Below are 19,239 nucleotides of genomic sequence, written 5' to 3' on the forward strand. Positions count from 1 at the left end.
TTGCTATGGAGACTACCTGGCGTCCAACTTTCCAGTTTTGTAACTGCTATTGCAATGGAAAGTGATGCTGCTCCCCAAATCAGTTGTGGTAACATGGTCAGCCATTTACCATCCCGGTTGTTATGTTTCTTGAGGGATATTGAATGATGGTACCTTGGGAATATTCATAGCTATGCCCCACATATATTCTTTCCTTGGGTTAAGAAGCATAATTACAGTGAAGGACATGCTCTGGAGCCATTTTCTGTATAGCAGGCCCACCTCTAACAAAAATCACATGTTTCTGAGACCAAAAATTAAGTTCTATGTGCAATTGAAGAAAGACCCATCAAATACTTGATATAATTTTTTATGTGTTGGGTGTGTTGAGTTTGTATTTATATTTTCTATGTACAGAAAGCTGTAGAACCAGGAGATATATTTTGTGCTTATCAGGAATATATAAGAACATTCCTTTGCACAAAACACTAAATTATGGTTAGCATTATATGCAAAAGCATTGCATGAACCTTGAACTTACTCTTCTCCCTCCCCTCCCCTTCTTTTCTGCAGCTGTGAGAACGAAAATAGAATCACATTTTCTGCTTTTACATTAATCAGGTTTCCTTCTTGTGCCCAAACTCAGGGAAGTTATGGTTGGTGAACAAGCCAGTATCATATAGCATAGGTTGAGTTTGGCTTGTTTGAACTAACAAAAGAGTATACAGAGTTGTTCTGATTTCAGACTTTAACAGGGAATTCTGCTTCATTTAAAAGCAGAAGCAGTCTCCTCTTGTGTGGGGAGGGTTGGAGCACATGAGCCTATAATTCTAAACCATAGTTTTAGTGTGGCTGTAGGTGTTTGTTTTGAACCTTTGTCTCTGTTTTTGTCTCAAGTTATTTCTATTTAACTGTTTTTGCCTTTAGTAATCAACTTGCATTAGCTAATGTTTATGCATATTTAATTTCAGGAGATACTCCATTTTATGCTGATTCATTGGTGGGAACATATAGTAAAATAATGGATCACAAGAATTCATTACATTTCCCAGAAGATGTTGAAATCTCAAAGCAAGCAAAGGACCTTATTTGTGCCTTTTTAACAGACAGGTATGTAAACATAGATTTTTCTCGCCATAAAATCCTTTCCCTAAATTACTGTAACAGAATATGTTTTCAGAAGAATTTTCTTGAGGTCCAGTACAGTGAGTGCAACCAATCTGATTTCATGCCTTACCCAAAGTCAGACTAAAATGTTAAAAACAAAATTTTCTGAAGTTCAAGCAGCACTTACTATATTCAACTTCCATAGCCAAATTTTGAGTGAGGAGATAATCATAAATCATATACATACATATTCCCGTGGCAGGGATGTGGACGACGTTTTCATGCTCTCATCTTCTGTCACAGTGTCCTGTTGCACCAGAAGCAGTTTAGTCATGCTGGCTACACGACCTGGAAAAGCTGTCTGCAAACAAATGCTGGCTCCTTCAGCATGAAAGCGGAGATGAGTGCCACACCCCATAGTCAAAGTCGACTAGGCTTAACTGTCCAGGGGTCCATTACCCTTTACCATATACATAGAGCATTAAATGAATCATAAACATAAAGCTGCTCTTCAATAGAGGGCCTTCCTGTCTGAAAGACCTGCATGGGATTCAGATAGTTTAAAGATAGATGGGTTGCAAGTGCTTCCTCTGCTTTTTTGGTTCTTACAGGGCTAGAATGTTCCTTCCTTTTCAGGACTGTTCTCCTTTCACCCTCAGCATCGACCACTGATGTATAGCAGATAGAGCTCATGACTTTTCTTGGTCAGTTATATTGAAGGTTTCTCTGTCCCTCAGTGTTAGAAACAGAGATATGAAAACTAGGAGCTAAATGGCACCTTAAACCTAGGTTATGGGTGCAACAACAGAATGTCTAGGCACACTTTTTTATAACAAGAATACAAAGCCGAAAATGAATGAACTGCAGCTTGAATATTATGTTCATTTTTCACATGGTCTAGTCCTTCCCCTGCCCACCGCCCTAATATTCCTAGGAGCGTTTCTTCTCCAGTCTTAAGAAAGCAGCTGGAAGTGGGGAGGCAGAAAAAGGTCCTCTTTCCTTCCACTGCAGTTTTTAACTGAAATCTTAGAAGCAGTACTGTGCCCAGAGCTCAGAAACTGCTCGCACTAATGAAATTCCCTGTCACAAGATGCACCTAGAACAATGGGAGTTTCGAATGCTGCTGCCCCTTGCAGAGAAGAAATCTTTGACATTTTGTGAAGTGTGGGAGCATGTTCTGTATCCTTGACCTTAGCAAGTCACCTGTTGCCTAGCATACACATACAAGCTCTGAGAAATTATATTGGGGTTACTGAGCATCTTACATCTCCCCTACACCCCATGATCATAATTCTCTTGCCCCCTTCCTTTTGAAAGGGACAGATCAGTGGAATCCACACATCCCTTCCCCATATCTCTCAAGGGCTGGGGAGAGGGAGGAATATCTGTTCTTCCCTCCTTCATTTGCTCATTTAAAGAAATGGGTGGCATAGTGTTGGGAGTAAAGTCCTTAAACTAGGTTTGGTAGCAGCATTCAGGTGAGTTTGGTCAGCTACCCTCCACTTTCTAACAGAAAACAAATTTGCGCCATAATCTCTGCCGTGCTCCATCACATTGCCTGGCTTTTGCAGGGGGTTGGAGAAGGCGATAGCTTGGCTTGGGTTTGTTTTCTGTTGCTCCCAGGGATTAGGACCAAAGACATGGGGTGCAAATCTGTAAGAAAAAGGATTTAGACTCAACATTATGAAGAATTTCTTGATTGTATGAGGTATTATTCTGTCCCACTGTATATCTCAGAAGGTGGTGGACTGTACTACATGTGAGATTTTTAAGCAGAGGCTGGCTGGCTAGGAAAGCTGTAGTCATAAATTTCCTGAATCGGCAGGGAGTTAGACTAGGTGACCTTTGGCTTCTCTTATTACTCTGATTCTACAGTTCCCTAAGCATTATTTGCTGAAGGCTGATCAGATCAGCCCACCATACCTTGGCCACAGCTGCTTTCTGTGGCCTGTTAAATTAGGGGAGGGTCAGGAGGAGATCACTGTGGCTGTTCTTTATGGCTTTCTTTCCCCTGTTGGGAAAGTTAGTTTCCCTTTCCCCTTCTGGCCAACCAGTTTGCATTATTAGGCATTCATGCAGAAGCAGGCCAAGATGCAAAATTTGAAAACCAAACAAACTTACTTTCTGTTGCCCTCTTCTGGACTATTCTTGACAGTCAAGTCAATATTAAATTTAATTATTTGCACCTTGTAATTTTCTTAAATCGTAAGAGATGTAAAAAACAAAACACAAAAAACACAAAATGAAATAGAAGTGAAATAAATATCTGTCTATTGGCCTCAGCAGTGTTCCAAAAAGGATTCCATTTACTGAGTAATCATGCAGGCAGCTCAAGAGGATTTGGGTGGGTGGGGGTACGTTAGTCCCCCCCCCCCCCGTTTTAAATGCAAGGAAAAGCCAAAGATTGGGAAAGGATATACAGTATTTTTCGCCCCATAGGGCGCACCTAGTTTTTTTGGGGGGAAATCAAGGGGGAAAAAATTATTCCCCCCCCCCCCAGCCGCAGGGCTGGGCAGGGGAAGCCCGAGCTTTAAAAAACGCACCTACCGTAGTTTTTAGAGGAGAAAAAAAGCACCCCGCTGCCTTGCAGAGGCTGCGCAGCCATCCCCAAGCTAGAAGAGGGAGACGGAGTGCTCCGTCTCCCTCTTCTGCCTTCAGGGACAGCTTTCCTAGCCTCTGTGGGGCAGCGGCTTGCCCCGCTGTCCCCCGAGCTTGTGGGGCTGGCGGTGGGGAGAAGCTTGCTTTTCCCCACCGCCAGCCTCCAAACCAGGTCGGGGAATAGCGGGATGGCAGCGCTCCACCTCCCCGCTGTCCCCCGAGCTTGTGGGGCTTCCCGATATCTGCCCGAAGCCCGGGGTGCGCTGTGCAGCGCACCCCAGGCTTCAGGATGCAGGCTGCTATCCGCAAGCCTGGGGAGCCTGACGGGAACTCCCACGGAGCTCCCAAGGCTTGCGGATAGCTTCCTGAATCCTGGAGAGCGAGAGGGGTCCATGCGCACTGACCCCTCTCGCTCTCCAGGCTTCAGCGAAAGCCTGCATTCGCCCCATAGGACACACACACATTTCCTGTTCATTTTTGGAGGGGAAAAAGTGTGTCCTATAGGGCGAAAAATACGGTATATAAGAAGAGCTTTTGGATTATTTAAGAATACTCTGGCTTTTTTTTCTCCTCCACCCCAATTTTTGTGTGTGCTTTCCTGTTCATATTAAACATGGTGCTCAGTGTATTTATTTAAAACAGAGCATCTTATTATATATACAATTGCCACTGAAGCACTTAAAGTGACAAGGGGCAAGTATCTATCCTGTGCCTTATTAGTTCTCGTATGAAAGTATGTTCTTACGTGAGCCTTTAACAACACAAAAATTGTTTTGAAGAGAAATGAGTTTGCTTTGTATATAGTGGCTTCATTATACATTTTAGGAAAAAATGTGCATATGTGTACGGGTGTTTTTAAATTGGAGGCAAAGGATACAGTTTTTGAAATATTCATTTCAGTAGGGTTTGAATAACTGTTCTGTGTTTGGAAACCAGGTCTTCCGTCATTTACGTCCAAATGTTTGTACAGTGGTTTGGCAAACTTCGTAGGTTTGCTTTTTTTTTTTTTTAAAGAACTTTTTCCTGCATTCCTTTTCTACACAGTCCAGTTGGAAATATGTTTTATTCCACACATGGCAGGCTGAGATTTCTAACCATTTCATTCTGCATATGTTGAGAGTGCTGAGAAACCTAACAGCTTACAAAATGGGGGGATTCAAATTGCATTTAATTATAATGGGAGGAAATGCCAAGAATGTTTAGGTATCTTTGGCACTTAATGTATTTTTTAGCTTGTAATTATCAATGATAATACAAGAATTGATTTAATTGCTATGTTTAGGGAGGTACGTCTTGGAAGGAGTGGAGTAGAGGAAATTAAATCTCATCCGTTCTTTAAGCATGACCAATGGGATTGGGATAATATTCGAGACAGTAAGTATCATTTTTAAAATATGAAAAATATGTTCTTTCTTGCTTAAAAAAACTTACTTTGGGTTAGTGTCGAATTTAAAATGCAGGGGTTCTAAAATGGTTTCTATGGGCATTTATATTTGTAAGTTACATTTTTCTGTAAGTGTCTAGGCTTTTACAATAGTTAATTTTTTTTCAACTGCACTACTTTATTGAGTGCGAATGGGTAAAAATTTCATTCTGTTTTGCTAACACCCACCACATCATGCTTGTTTAGTCAAACAACTACTCTAAATATGTAGCCTGAATTATGTTTTGGTTCAATAGAAATGTATAAATAATGGCTCTGGTTCTGCTTCCATCTGAGAAAAATGTTTCTGTGGTTGGGAAAATATTCTTGAAAATTCTTATTTGGGGTATTACTTATTTATAAACAACCAGATTATTAAAAAACATCAGTGCAACTGTTCATTGTGGTCCACCAAACTCCCTAGCTTGGGTCCTAAGTACGGGGAGCAGAGTGAAGCTCACAAAAGAGTATCTCTTTCTCTGCCCTTTCAAGCAGTCCCCTGCACTTCCTGAAAAGCCTTCCTGCAGCTCTGCTTTTGCAAGCTACTTCTCATCTTTGGGTAATGCCCCAGCTCATGCTGTTCAGGAGCATCCCCCAGCCTTCCAGAGAAGCTTTAGCAAAGAGGCAGTTCCCTTTCATTTGCTGTTCTCAGAAGCTAAGCTTCTGTGTTTTTGTTTCTCAAGACTTGTAAAACAGGGCTTTTCAAGACCCTGGCTCATTGCAGAAGATAGCTAGCAAGTTATACCATGCAAATTGCTTTTGTGGAAGTGGAAAAAAAGAATTTTGATTTAAATAACTATTTTCCATTTTTTTTAGCTGCAGCACCGGTTGTACCTGAGCTGAGTAGTGACATAGACAGCAGCAATTTTGACGATATTGAAGACGACAAAGGGGATGTTGAAACCTTTCCAGTCCCCAAAGCCTTTGTTGGAAACCAGTTGCCTTTCATAGGATTTACTTACTTTAGAGAGAACTTGTATGTAATATACTTTTAATGATACACATAACAATAATGCTTGCTTCTTTTCATAATAGAATTGTTTAATTCGTTTTCAAAGTTAAGCATTGTACTGTGCATTTTCTAGTATCCATCAATACTGTATTCAGCGCAGGCTCTTTGCAGGGTGGGTAGGGAGCAAACAGTACATGCAGAATCTGAATAATCTTAGGGTATTGCAATAAGTTTCTGCATACCAATATATTACTGCACATAAATATATTTAACTTGCATAGGTACTTGAAAAATTAGAACATTTGTATGGGTTTGAGAAAAGCACCCCATCTTTTCCGCCTTTGAGTCAATTAAAATTAAAAGGAAGAGAAGTGGTGCTGAATAAAGCTGCCTTCATTCTGAGAGCAGTCTAGTGGGGATTAAGACTTGAGAGAATTGATTAAAATGAGTTGATTGGCATAGTTGTGGAGTTTTTGAAAACTTGAGTTGTTTTCAACAGGTTGCTAAGTGACTTTTCTGAGCTCTGTAGGGAAGTTGAACCCTGCAAGAACAATGGGGCAAGGAAAAAAGAGGCAAAGAAAAATGAGGCAAGTACTCTTCTTTTTAATAAGGGCTAAACATATGTAAAGTGTTTGTTATGCATGATAAATAATACTTGCGATGTAGACTTGATTTTCAGTAGTTAGCGTTAATTGCACAGATCTGAAACTACTTGTGAGTAGTCTTGCTTTTGTGAAAAGAGCTGTTGACTAAAATACATGGTTTATGTTTTAAAGCAAGAGTTGTTAAAAGAAAATTAAAGTAACTATTTAAAATCAAGATTGTGAAGCTTTAGAGACTGTTGGAAAATACAGACGGGAGAAGCTTGTTTTTTTAAAAAAACTACATTGGATTTTTTTTTTTTGTTTTTACAGGACAGTGAAGAGGTAAGTACATTATTTTAAATTGGTTTTCTTTCAATAGGTAATATTTCAAAAAAAGTTATAGTTTTTTAGGCAGTAGCTATCATTGATTGAATGTGTCATTAATTATCCAGTTAGTCGGCTACAGATGAGAATAAATTTATTTCATATGTCCATGGTGAAGGGAGCCCCATTAGATAAGAAATGTTCTGCGAATGGCCAGTCATTTTTATTTGATTTTTTAAAAAATGTGAGTGCATGAAAATAACTGTGATAGATGGTTATTTTCCCTTGCCATGGGTGTCCTGGGTGCCACTTAGCAGCCTTTGTTTGTAGACCTAAGACTATAGAGAATATGTTTACACTTACAGGGCACTTTGCAAACTTGGAGGGTATCTACCCCCACTTCCCAGTAAGTTGGGCAGTCCAGAATTTTAACTACAGAGAAAATCTTAAAAGTGTGGACTATGATGAGCTAATTTGAATTTGCACAGTTTACCTATGGGCTGCAGTTTTTACATCTAGAATATGAAACTTCACATGTTGGAAATTGTTATGGCAACTTACAATATTTGTGAAATTTGCAATAGCTGAAGTTGGATTTTGAAATGTGCAGTGTAAGATAGGAGGGTGTGTTAAGATCACGATTATGAGGTTTCTGTAGATTTTGTTTTATTAAATGCATCACAGATAGTTGAATTTACTTTTCCCATAATGAAGAGCGGCTCTCTAGATATTTCCATGAACTACTGAGTATCTTCATAAACACAGTTTAGTTCCAGCTGCGGGTATGTCATAGTAAATAAATAACTGATGTCCAATCAAATGGCTGATGGTGCTTTCAATATTTACTTATGTGAGCCATTTTTTCAAGTTGTGTACATTTAAAGACCAGGTTTTTTTTCCTTTCAGTTTGCACAATTTCAGGAAAAAGTAAGCAAATTGGAAGATCGAATTCGTAATGAAATACAAGCCAAAGATGAACTTGAGCAGAAATACAGGTAGAATTCCACCCTGTTTTATGCAGAAATATGGTCTTCAAAAATGTTAATGGGAAATCAGTTTGAAGAGTATTATTTGTATAAAGAACCATAATATCAAAAAGCAGTCTGTATCTGACACATTTAATTTATCCTGGTCCTTTGGTATTTCTGAGGGCTCAGTTCGCTTGCAGGGTGCAGGATTCCCATAGGGCCCTGCAGATCCCTGTTTGCGGGGGCAGGGTGAAGGCTATGGTTGCCTTCCATATCAACAGCTAGCCATCCCTCTTGTTTCTACAAACCACCCTAATCCTTTCAATTTAACAAAAAAACTAACAAATGAATCACACCATGCATTGGTTCTTTTTTGTCTTTCCCCCACTTTGTTTTATAACACATGTTCATTTATATAGTTCTGGCTGAATGGTTGTATAAACGTATACCAAAAAGCAGCTGTTATTTTGTAGGCCTCTTGCTACCTGACCTTGCTTGGTTAGTTTTTGCATGACTACCATGTCCCATAGTTTATTAATCTAGTGGCATCATTCACATATAATACTATGCCATGATTTGTTTTAACAGATGAAATGTTCCACAGTCTACCTCCTTATGCCTTTGTCTTTGGCAAAAGATTGGAATGGGATGGTCAAACAAACCATGGTTAAGGAAAGATTTGCATGTAGCACCTAGGCATAATTAAAAGAAACCAAGATACATAAGCTAATAAGAAGCAAAAACTTCAGTATGGTTTGTTATCAATAAGCAAACCATAGTTAAACCACTGGCCAAGGCTCAGGCAGTAAAACCATGGTTTAATAAATCATGGCTTAACCTTGTAAATGAAGCTGGTCAATGTGCAATTTTGGAGGCACCAGGACAATATATAATTTTGACTTGGTTGCTGTTAAGTTACATACAATCTCACTGGAGAGCCAGTGTGGTGTAGTGGTTAAGAGCAGTGGACTAGTAATCTGGTGAACCGGGTTCGCTTCCCCGCTCCTCCACATGCAGCTGCTGGGTGACCTTGGGCCAGTCACACTTCTTTGAAGTCTCTCAGCCCCACTCACCTCACAGAGTGTTTGTTGTGGGGGAGGAAGAGAAAGGAGATTGTTAGCCGCTTTGAGACTCCTGAAGGGGAGTGAAAGGCGGGACATCAAATCCAAACTCTTCTTCTTCTTCTTCTTCTGGTGGAATACCTTTCCTATATAGAAGATTTACAGTAGCAAATGGGAAATTATTCTGTTTCCTGTCAGTTATTCTGTGCTTTCCATTTAATATTTATTTTAACACTTTCCCAGAGCTATTACTATTCGCGTAGAGAAGATAATGAAGGAATTGGATGAAGAGGTAAGTATTGTCTATTTTATATTTTTCCATTGTGTCTCTGAATGCTTTAGCCAGTCTTTTTTGTTAGGTGATGAGGGTATACCATTGGACAAATTAGTGGAATTGTGCTATAGAGGTGGCAGTTGCTACCCCAACAGTATTTAGTAGAATAAAAAAGGAGATAACATTTCTCGCACCCATATGCTATATTAATAAGCGGGTTAATATGTAATCAGTTATTGTATTACATTGCAGATAGTTTCCAGAGGAGATGATTAGAATTTTGCTTTTTGTGTTCACCATATTTACATCTTGCACTTCCTCTAAGGAACTTAGCACAGCTTACATGGGGTTTTCATGCCTTACCTTTGAGGTTACTTATACTGAAAGAAGAGTGTTTTGCCCAAGGCCTTTTACGGAGCTTCATGGCTGAACCCAACATATGAACCCAACAGCCTTGCCAATACAACACACAAGTCCATTTTGGTGCTCCTCAGAGTCTGATACGCATTTTGGGGAGGTCTGAAATCACAATTCATTTGGAGTGGATATGCATTCAACCAGTATAAATATTATCTCCAGTCTCAGAGGAGTATGCATTTATTCCTGGAGGATGTGCATTTCCAACAGCTTGCAGAAATCTATGCTTAATGTGTGGACATTGGGGAATGGTGATAGTGAAGAAGTAATGTGACCCACAGTGTAGCTCTTAATTTCTGGTAATCAGTTATATCTAATTCATGTATAAAGGGGCCTATACCAAACCTTAATTTGGTATAGAGACTTGGGAATTTTGTTGCTGGTTTCAGTATGATATGAATTGCATTTTAAATTTGGACTCCTTAGGGCCAGATATATAGACTTTGTACTAGAGTTTTGAAGCATGGAGTTGTAACAGTAGTTGGGCTTTCCTAGTCCCTTTCACCCATTTTAGCTCACTGTGCCACCTGAAGAACTATCCATGAAATGGTAGGGATGTAGAGGCTACTGTGGGTAGTTCCCTTCTGATTGCCTGAGGGGCCTTTGGATCCACACTGTAGATCCAAAACTGCATGACTGTTTTGCTGTTTGGAAATTTTGTGGTTGTTAGTGAATTTGTGTGCACACATCTGCTGAACATTATGTAGTATATTTACTGTAGCCAAATGAGAAACATTTTGAGTTGTTAGAGCATTAATTAGATTTGATAGGCTCTGTGTTGTAACTTCAGAAAAGTGCCTTCATCCTTCAGCCAATTTCTTAAAAGAGAAATATTCCATCTATTCTTACCAGGTAACCTCAAGAAAAAACCTAGAATCTGCCTTAAGACAGTTGGAAAGAGAGAGAGCTCTTCTCCAGCACAAGAATGCAGAATATCAGCGGAAAGCAGAACATGAGGCAGATAAAAAACGTAATCTAGAAAATGATGGTATGTGAACCAGAATCTTGAAGAGCCATTGCTGAACAATGTTGAACAACACTGTGTTATTGGTGCTTGGAATTTGTAAAAGGCTTTTGTGTTTAACTTACTGTCTTTATTACAGTTAACAGTTTAAAAGATCAACTTGAAGATTTGAAAAAGAGGAATCAGAACTCTCAAATATCCAATGAAAAAATCATTCAACTACAAAGACAGGTAAATTACATTTCTATTTGTAAATTAAGACCAAAATCTGAGGGATTAAGTTAGAATTGTCATATTTATTTTTTAAAAAATTGATGATGAAATGCTTTGCTGCAGTAATACTATCTTGAACATGGTTAAAGGCTGACCGTTTTTGGTTGGTGAGTTAACTCTGAAATTTCTTCATGGTTCAATAGCTGGATGAAGCCAATGCTTTGCTCCGCACTGAGTCTGATACAGCAGCCAGGCTGAGAAAAAACCAGACCGAAAGTACAAAGCAGATTCAGCAGCTGGAAGCTAATAACAGAGATTTGCAGGATAAGAACTGTGTGCTGGAGAATACTAAGCTGAGACTTGAGAAGGACTTCCTCAATCTCCAGTCAGCTCTAGAATCTGAAAGAAGAGACCGAACACATGGCTCGGAGATTATCAATGATCTACAGGGTATGAGAACCAGTGTGCTAGAAATATTCAGTGTTGCATAACTGCCCTTGTTTTAATTCGGGTTTCATTGACATACTCAGTAAAAATTACTATTGTCCCTCCATTTAGTTGATCAAGAAGTGGTAACATTTTCTTGCTAATTATTCCGACACCATCAAAGCATCTGGAAGATAGATTTTCTAGTTTAAATCACAGTTCATAAAACCTTGCATTTTAATGCCACACATGGCTAACGTTCTTTTTCTTGTTGACCTCTTCCAACATTTTTTAGGCCGAGTATCTAGTTTGGAGGAAGAAGTAAAAAATGGAAAGACTATATTAACTAAAATGGAGACAGAGAAAAGACAATTACAAGACAGATTCACAGATCTGGAAAAGGTAAACAACTCAGATATTTGAATGTTGTTTATTGATTTAATGCAGCAAATATAGTACTTGTGGCATTCTGATCTTCATAATTCCTTTTATAGCAGCAGCAATAGTAGTAATAATAGTAATAATTCATTATTTATAACCCACCCATCTGGCTGGGTTTCCCCAGTGAGAGTGAGGCAGTGTTTTTCTGTGAATGTATCATGCCCTGTTTTCACCATATCCTGTTTAGTTTGTGACCTTTATGCTGGCTTTAAGTCTGAAGCAATTGCTAAGGACCATCTCTTGCAGCTTTTGTCTTCTAGTGGTAATAGTTGATGATAACTTTAGGTTAGGGCAGCTGTGATATATTTTATGTAAATAATTATTTGATGAAAGCTGAGAAATGGAGGGAATGGGGGATATGGAGTTTGGGATGTGTGAAGAGTGTTGAGATTGTTATGTTGCTTCTGTTCCAAGAATGTCAGCTAATCTTGCTAGCCAGTTAGCGATGCTGAAGAATCAGAAAGTTTTTATCTCAGAAGATCTTCCTCATGCTGCAACACTAGTTTCTATTGGTCTGTGATGGGGGTGGGTGATGTACAGCACTTCTAATAAACATCCTGTTTCCAAATGAATGTGTGCCATAAGGTTAGTCTTTTATTGGGCAAAGACCAAGACAAAGTCAGAAATGTGAATCAAAGCTTATATTTTTCTTGTAATGACTGAACAGGCATTCCAATCAGATTGCATATTTTTGGTTTATGGCACTAGTGGGATTATAGTCAAGCAATTTCATTTTTGTGTGTTTACTTAACAGGAGAAGAGCAACATGGAGATAGATATGACGTACAAGCTTAAGGTCATGCAGCAGAACTTGGAGCAGGAAGAAAATGAACATAAGGCAACTAAAGCCCGACTAGCAGACAAAAATAATAGCTATAAATCCATTGAGGAAGCCAAATCTGAAGCCATGAAAGGTAAGCATTTAATGTCACACACTCATAACTTCATTTATTTATTATATTCATATCACATCCTTTCTTCAAGGAAATCACAGCAGCATTTTCGCCTCACAGTAATTTTGTACTTTGGCTTAGACTGAGAGATAATTACGCAGCCAGCTTCATACTTGAGTGGAGATGGAACTGGATTTTTCCCGTATAAGTCCAATTCTCTAGCCACCATCCACAATGGCTAATCTGAATTCAAAACTTTATTAGAACAAGTTAGTTGTGTTGGCATAGTATAAACTAAGACGGTTTAGCTTCAGAACTCCTATTTGGTGATGGGGGTTTGGTCAGAGGCAGCGACAACATGGGCACTGTGGCTGTCATATTTACAGTGGAATTTCAGGTTACGTACCGTCCTTCTTACGAATGCTTTGGGTAATGAGCTCTACTAACCTGGAAGTAGGTGCTCCTGGTTGCAAACTTTGCCCCGGGATGTGAGTGGAAGTCACGCGCCTGCGGCGCGGCAGCGGCGGGAGGCCCCATTAATGAAAGCGTGCCTCATGTTAACAACGGTTCCTGGTTAAGAACGGACCTCCGGAACGAATTAAGTTCTTAACGGAGGTACCACTGTACATATGTTCAGCAATCCATACGTCTTAGTGTGCAGTTCTGTGATCACATCCCTGAGAGTAGCCTCCATTGAACCCAATGGGTTGTATTCCGTGAAATCATTGTGTGAGTGGAACAACTAACGCCTGCACAATGGAACTTCCTCTCTGGATTCCTCCAACCCTCTGGGGCAGATAGGTAGGTGTGGGTGGAGAAGCAGGAGGGAAGTTCTGTGGCACAAGCAGAAGTAATTTGCTCATGCAGTGACTTGGTTGGATTCGACCCAATGGGACTTAAGTTCTGAACAGGCAATCACAGAATTTGCTGTTAAGGGTCTTACAAATTGCATAATGGTGCCTCTGAATGCGTCTGACGTTTTATGTTTTGTCAACAACAACAACAACAAAAGGATGAGCAAGGGTGGCATTTAAAATGTTTTTGACAGAATTGAGGTCAGTCGTACCCAGATAATTTAGGTCATCTTGCCACTTTTAAGACAGGCATTGAATAGCTTGGGAAAGAAAGAAAAAAACTTTTTTGCATGTAAATTTTGCTAGAAATAAATCTCATGCTCTTAACAATACTAATGAATTTATTTGATGTTTTACTGGAATGTACAGAAGTTTCCAGAACTGTCTAGTCAAAGATAAAAGATAGATAAAACTGGTGGGCAGTCATGCATCAAAAAATGTATCTCACTTTCACAAAAGTGAATATGGGTAGACAGTAAATGAACGTGTCTTTGAGTAGGAAGCAGAAATTTGACAGTACATAAATTGAAGCTGAGGAGATCTGCTTATGTAACTTAAATTTCTTGTTCAAGCTGGCTGGGTAGAACTGAAAAGTGTTTGACAAATAGGCTCTTCAGAGTATTTTTTTGTCTAATTTAAGAGGATTTTAGTTATGCTGGTCCTTCACTGTCAGCTGTATTTTCAGTGTCAAACTGTATATTAACTTTCTTACATTAAATGGCGGTGATGCGTTTGTTTCTCTTTTGCGTCACAGAAATGGAAAAGAAGCTTTCGGAAGAAAGAGTTTTAAAATTAAAAGTGGAAAACTGCTTATTAGAAGTAGAGAAGCGGTGCTCCATGTTGGATTGTGACTTGAAGCAGTCGCAACAGAAAATAAATGAGTTGCTAAAGGAAAAGGATAGATTAAGTGAGAACGTAAGTATTAAAGAGGAAATTTGCAATATATTGTAAGTGTTGTTCCTGATTAGGTCTACATAAGGCTTCCCCACCCATCAGTGGTATTTTGTACCAAGTTTCTGTTTAGCTTCTTTACCTTAGTTCTTTATCACAAACAAGTGTGAGATGAGGTATAGTAACCAAATAGCTTGCTTAAACTCAAATAATTAACATGCATCGTTATATGCCCTCACTTTGGCTCTCCTGCCCAATGAAACATTGTGCCCTGAGAAACCATTCCTGAGGATCAGGGAACTCCATGGAAAAGCTGGGGTAGGTGTTGTGCTGGATTGGGAGAAGACTAAAAATCAGGGATGCGGGAAGGCTTACACCTCAGTGTATGTTTAGAAGTGCCTTATCCAGTGCTTTTTTCTGGGGGGACACGGGTACGCATACCCCTAAACATAAATCTTTATATTTTTGTTCATTTACTGTATATATTTTTCCCAATTTGAACTATAAAATAGTGATTTTCTTGAGTCAAAATGAGAGTACCCCTAAACATTTTTTTCGGGGGGAAAGCACTGGCCTTATCCAAACCAAGTACTGTACTGAATCTACCTCTTAATCCCCTGTGTAGGTTACTTGAAATATATATGGGGCATTTATTGCAGTCTCATTTACCCCATGTAAAGATGTGTTGGTATAAACAGTGACACAAGTAAGAGTGTTCGTTGCAAGTCCCATTCACCTGTAGAATTTACTGCCGTGTGAATGTGATTAAAATTGTAGTCTTACAGCCCCAATTGTATGCATGTTTAATCATCAGTAAGTACCACTGTGTCTAGTTGAGCTTATTTCTAGTTATGTGTGCATAGGATAGCAACCTTTTAATGATTTTTAATAATATAAGTTAGGGCTGTACAAGATGTTTTGAAAACTTTTAAGTGTGGTTGATTTTCTCAAAACTAATTTCCTTTGGTTGTGGAGAGAGTGTTAGAGGTGATACCTTCCTTCTCCGGACGTTATTACTCTGAAAAGGTTTTGAGCTATATATATATTATTTTTCTTCAATCTTTCGGTGTTCAGTCAGTCTTAAAAAGTGATTTCCATGGTGGATGCAGAAATATCTGCTAGTGACATGTAATGAATGTTTACCTGCTCTTCAAAGTAGCTTTGGCAAGACAGACTTTGTCCCCATTTTACCTTCAAACACACACTTAAAGTGAGCACAATGGTATTGTTACTTTTATGAATATTTGTACATAAAACATACTTATGTATAAAAGGAATCCATTTGTTTTGTAGGTTGAAAACCTGACACTAAAAATAGAACAGGAAACACAAAAGCGTTCTCTGACACAAAATGACTTGAAGATGCAAACACAGAATGTCAATGCACTGAAAATGTCGGAAAAACAACTAAAGCAGGAAAACAATCATCTGTTGGAAATCAAACTCAGCTTGGAGAAGCAAAATAATGAACTTAGAAAGTAAGCAAATTCTACAATTGGAATGTTTATTCTTTCCACTTTAGATAGATAGATAGGTAGGTAGATAGACAGATATTTACTTAATGTTATTTATAAGAGTATTTCTATACTAATATATGAAATATCAGGGTGGTTCAAATGCCATTAAAAAAAGAAGAAAAATTAAGCTGGTTCATAGGCCTGGTGGCTTAAAAATGCATTCAGGAGATGCCTGAACTGCAGAAGCAACGATGGCTGCCAACTTCTAGTTGAGACCAGTCAGACCTCTGAAACACGGGAGGCAACTAACAGTCATCCTCTTGATGATCTTAGTGATCTGTTCCATTGTAGTTGCTGAGGATTCACAACTTTCATAAACATGGCTAAACTGGAGAGTTTGGGGCCACACATAACATGATCAAATGTGTAACAAAGACTTGATTCTAAACTGACAAAGGGCTGGTAAAGAATTGAGGATACAGTGAGGCAGGGAATCTTGTTGTTCTTCAGGTCACCCTGAAAGATTAAGAAGTACCAGAACATGCATTAGTATTCAGATTTCCCCCATTTCATTTATTCTCCATTTTGAATGTACATGCAGCAGCTTAGTTGCTGCAGAAACCACTTCAGTATGGAGATCTCACCTTGTCAAAGCAGTTGTCAGCAGTGGCCACACTGCTGTGGGTGCATATGAATGGGGCATAATCTCCCTGATATATTGTTTATGAAATAGAGCAAGGTCCTTGTGGGAGAGTATTTATAATAATATAAACTCAACTCCCACTCCAGTGGTACTTCTAAACCTGCTGCGCTGCACCATTCAGTCTTGCGTACATTCATACCTCGGGTTAAAGACGCTTCAGGTTAAATCTTTTCAGGTTGCGTCCCGCAGCGACCAGGAAGTAACGGAACTAGTTACTTCCGGGTTTCGCTGCTTGCGCATGCGCAGACGCTCAAAATGACGTCACATACACGTACAGAATGGCGAATCGCGACCTTCTCACGTGCAGATGCGGGTTGTGTTCTGCTCAGGTTGCGAATGGGGCTCCAGAACAGATCCCATTCGCATCCAGAGGTACCACTTTATCTCTCCTCTTTAATTTAATCACCTGGTTACTGTGGGGTAAAGGTGTAGTACAAAGCCACTTCAGATACAGATATTTAATAAAGGTATTTAAGTTTATTACAATATCATTAAAGGCACAGGCTTATCAGATTACTTTAAAATAGTACTGTATCTTTAAATGAGTACATGTTCTATTAACTTGTTATTGTTACTTTAAATACTAACAACTTATATTCTGCTGATCTGCCAACAAGAGGATGGCCACAAGCAAATAAGGCACTGAATCCTTCCTTCTCTTGTGACAATGGCAGGGCCTTCCAAGAGGCAGAAATGCATCTCGCTTGTGTTTGAGAGTTGTACTCCCAATGTACAGCTCAGAACTTGCTAGCCTTCAGTGTACAAGAATTCTAATAAGCTAATTCTGTACATAGTCTTCCATTAAAATCTTCCTGTTAACAGTTTTAGGAAGTTATGTTGGGGGAGTAAATATATGGACACCTTGCCTTAAACATTTTGTCCATTCTAAAGGAAAATTAATTTATTTTTAATTATAAATTTTCTAATATTCTGGAAAAGATGAAAGGCTTCAGAAAGAAATGATGGTAGGCCTGCTTACCATAGTGACAGGTGAGCTGCTGTGAACTCTTCGCCTTTTCATAGTGAGCTCATTCTTGAGAGAAGGATATTTGCTACAGGGTTTGTGCTCTAGTCCCTCCTGCTTCTCCCTGCCAGCTTCTCTTTGCTTCTAGGTATTTTTATTAGCGAGTGAGATAATTGTAGAAAAGCGCTGCTAGGCAAATTTAGGGTGGCCTCCAACCTGAGGTGGAGTGTGCACTAGTGCCAGGGAATTTTGATGCCCTTTGGAGCAATTTTGGATACACTGTATCCAAGGTACACACAAGCTTTCTACTGGCTTGTATTATATATACAGTGGTACCTCGGGTTAAGAACTTAACTTGTTCTGGAGGTCTGTTCTTAACCTGAAGAAAACTAAATCAACTTTCAGTAGACAAGACAGAAAGCTTCTCACATCAGATACGTTGTAGTGCACATTACAGAATGATCATTAAAGCTGAATTCAAATAAACAGGATTTCTTAACAGTTCTCTTCTGCCCTGCTATCATTATGGACTACAAGGAAAGGCGAACAGTCTGGCAGTAGAAAATCCAATTTAATCATGTGTGTGAGCACCGTTAATCAGAAGAACCATATTATTTTAAAAATAAGTACATGTTATTCTAACAGGGAACGTCAAGATGCGGATGCACAGATGAAAGAGCTTCAGGATCAACTTGAAGCAGAACAATATTTTTCGGTATGTACTGCATTGCCATTGTTATTATTCCATTCATTAAGTGTAGCATAGGCATTTTTCTAGGGGTTTGTAGCCATCTCACTGAGGTGTAAATATCATATTTCCCCAATGGAAATTAGTAGGTTTGCAATCATGAGGGTAGTTTTCTTATTACTTAACATGGTTTTGCATTTTAAATATGCTTCATAGTAGCATATTAACACTATGCAATTTCTGTGGAATCAAAGTAAATTGCCTTATCTTTGTACCCTGAGTGAACTGCAGAGATAGCACATTGTGAGTTGCTACCTTGGAGTGACAAGGCAATTATGTGAGAGAGATATGACCTACAATATTTGTTGGTTACATTTAGAGCTCTAGTTTGAGTAGGGCATTTTCGTAGCCCTCACTCCTGATAATGCCAGCAACTGATTAGTGTCTGTTCATTGTGAACACTTGCTCCTGTTCTTGCAAGATTCCACATCTTGAATACTGTAGATGTTAAGGCAAAATGAACCTTCTAACGGGACTTTTTCCGTTCAGGTGACTGAACCCATCCCACAGTATTTACATCAGTTTCCCTTTTTAAAATTTCAGACTCTCTATAAAACGCAAGTTCGGGAATTAAAAGAAGAGTGTGAGGAGAAGGCCAAACTTGGTAAAGATATACAACAAAAAATGCAAGAGTTGCAGGATGAAAGGTGAGAATTTGGCTGTTTTATTCTTGGCCATGTGCGATAGAATACCACTATTTGAAATTCAGAAGTGATAGAAATAATTTCTTCAACCACTATAATAGTTTATCATTTCTTTGTAGAGACTCTTTGGCCGCACAACTGGAGATCACGTTAACAAAAGCTGACTCAGAACAGTTGGCTCGCTCCATCGCCGAAGAGCAATACTCCGATTTAGAGAAGGAAAAGATCATGAAAGAGTTAGAGATTAAAGAGATGATGGCAAGGCACAAGCAAGAACTTGCTGAGAAAGATGCCACAATAGGATCAGTAAGTAGTTTGATGTTTCCGCAAGAGTTCTTGATTTTGGACACAAAC

General features: G+C 39.1%; 1 protein-coding gene across 9 annotated transcripts in view; it reads left to right on the forward strand.

The window, feature by feature from the left end:
* The window catches only part of ROCK2 (Rho associated coiled-coil containing protein kinase 2), a 74,905-nt gene that overhangs the window by 40,668 nt on the left and 14,998 nt on the right, over window positions 1–19,239 (forward strand). For 7 of the 9 annotated variants that reach the window (XM_079969621.1, XM_079969625.1, XM_079969626.1 and 4 more), the window contains 17 exons: window positions 951–1,089; window positions 4,967–5,058; window positions 5,924–6,083; window positions 6,559–6,646; window positions 6,974–6,985; window positions 7,874–7,962; window positions 9,240–9,288; window positions 10,540–10,675; window positions 10,791–10,882; window positions 11,068–11,314; window positions 11,586–11,692; window positions 12,486–12,645; window positions 14,233–14,393; window positions 15,663–15,847; window positions 18,139–18,208; window positions 18,785–18,888; window positions 19,005–19,191. In XM_079969621.1, coding sequence (XP_079825747.1) covers window positions 951–1,089; window positions 4,967–5,058; window positions 5,924–6,083; window positions 6,559–6,646; window positions 6,974–6,985; window positions 7,874–7,962; window positions 9,240–9,288; window positions 10,540–10,675; window positions 10,791–10,882; window positions 11,068–11,314; window positions 11,586–11,692; window positions 12,486–12,645; window positions 14,233–14,393; window positions 15,663–15,847; window positions 18,139–18,208; window positions 18,785–18,888; window positions 19,005–19,191 — 2,078 coding nt within the window. The remainder of the gene's footprint in view (window positions 1–950; window positions 1,090–4,966; window positions 5,059–5,923; window positions 6,084–6,558; window positions 6,647–6,973; window positions 6,986–7,873; window positions 7,963–9,239; window positions 9,289–10,539; window positions 10,676–10,790; window positions 10,883–11,067; window positions 11,315–11,585; window positions 11,693–12,485; window positions 12,646–14,232; window positions 14,394–15,662; window positions 15,848–18,138; window positions 18,209–18,784; window positions 18,889–19,004; window positions 19,192–19,239) is intronic. The other 2 variants (XM_079969622.1, XM_079969624.1) reach the window with 1 other exon arrangement.

This window comes from Podarcis cretensis (assembly GCF_951804945.1).
Source record: "Podarcis cretensis genome assembly, chromosome: 3".
Taxonomy (NCBI): Eukaryota; Metazoa; Chordata; class Lepidosauria; order Squamata; family Lacertidae; genus Podarcis; species Podarcis cretensis.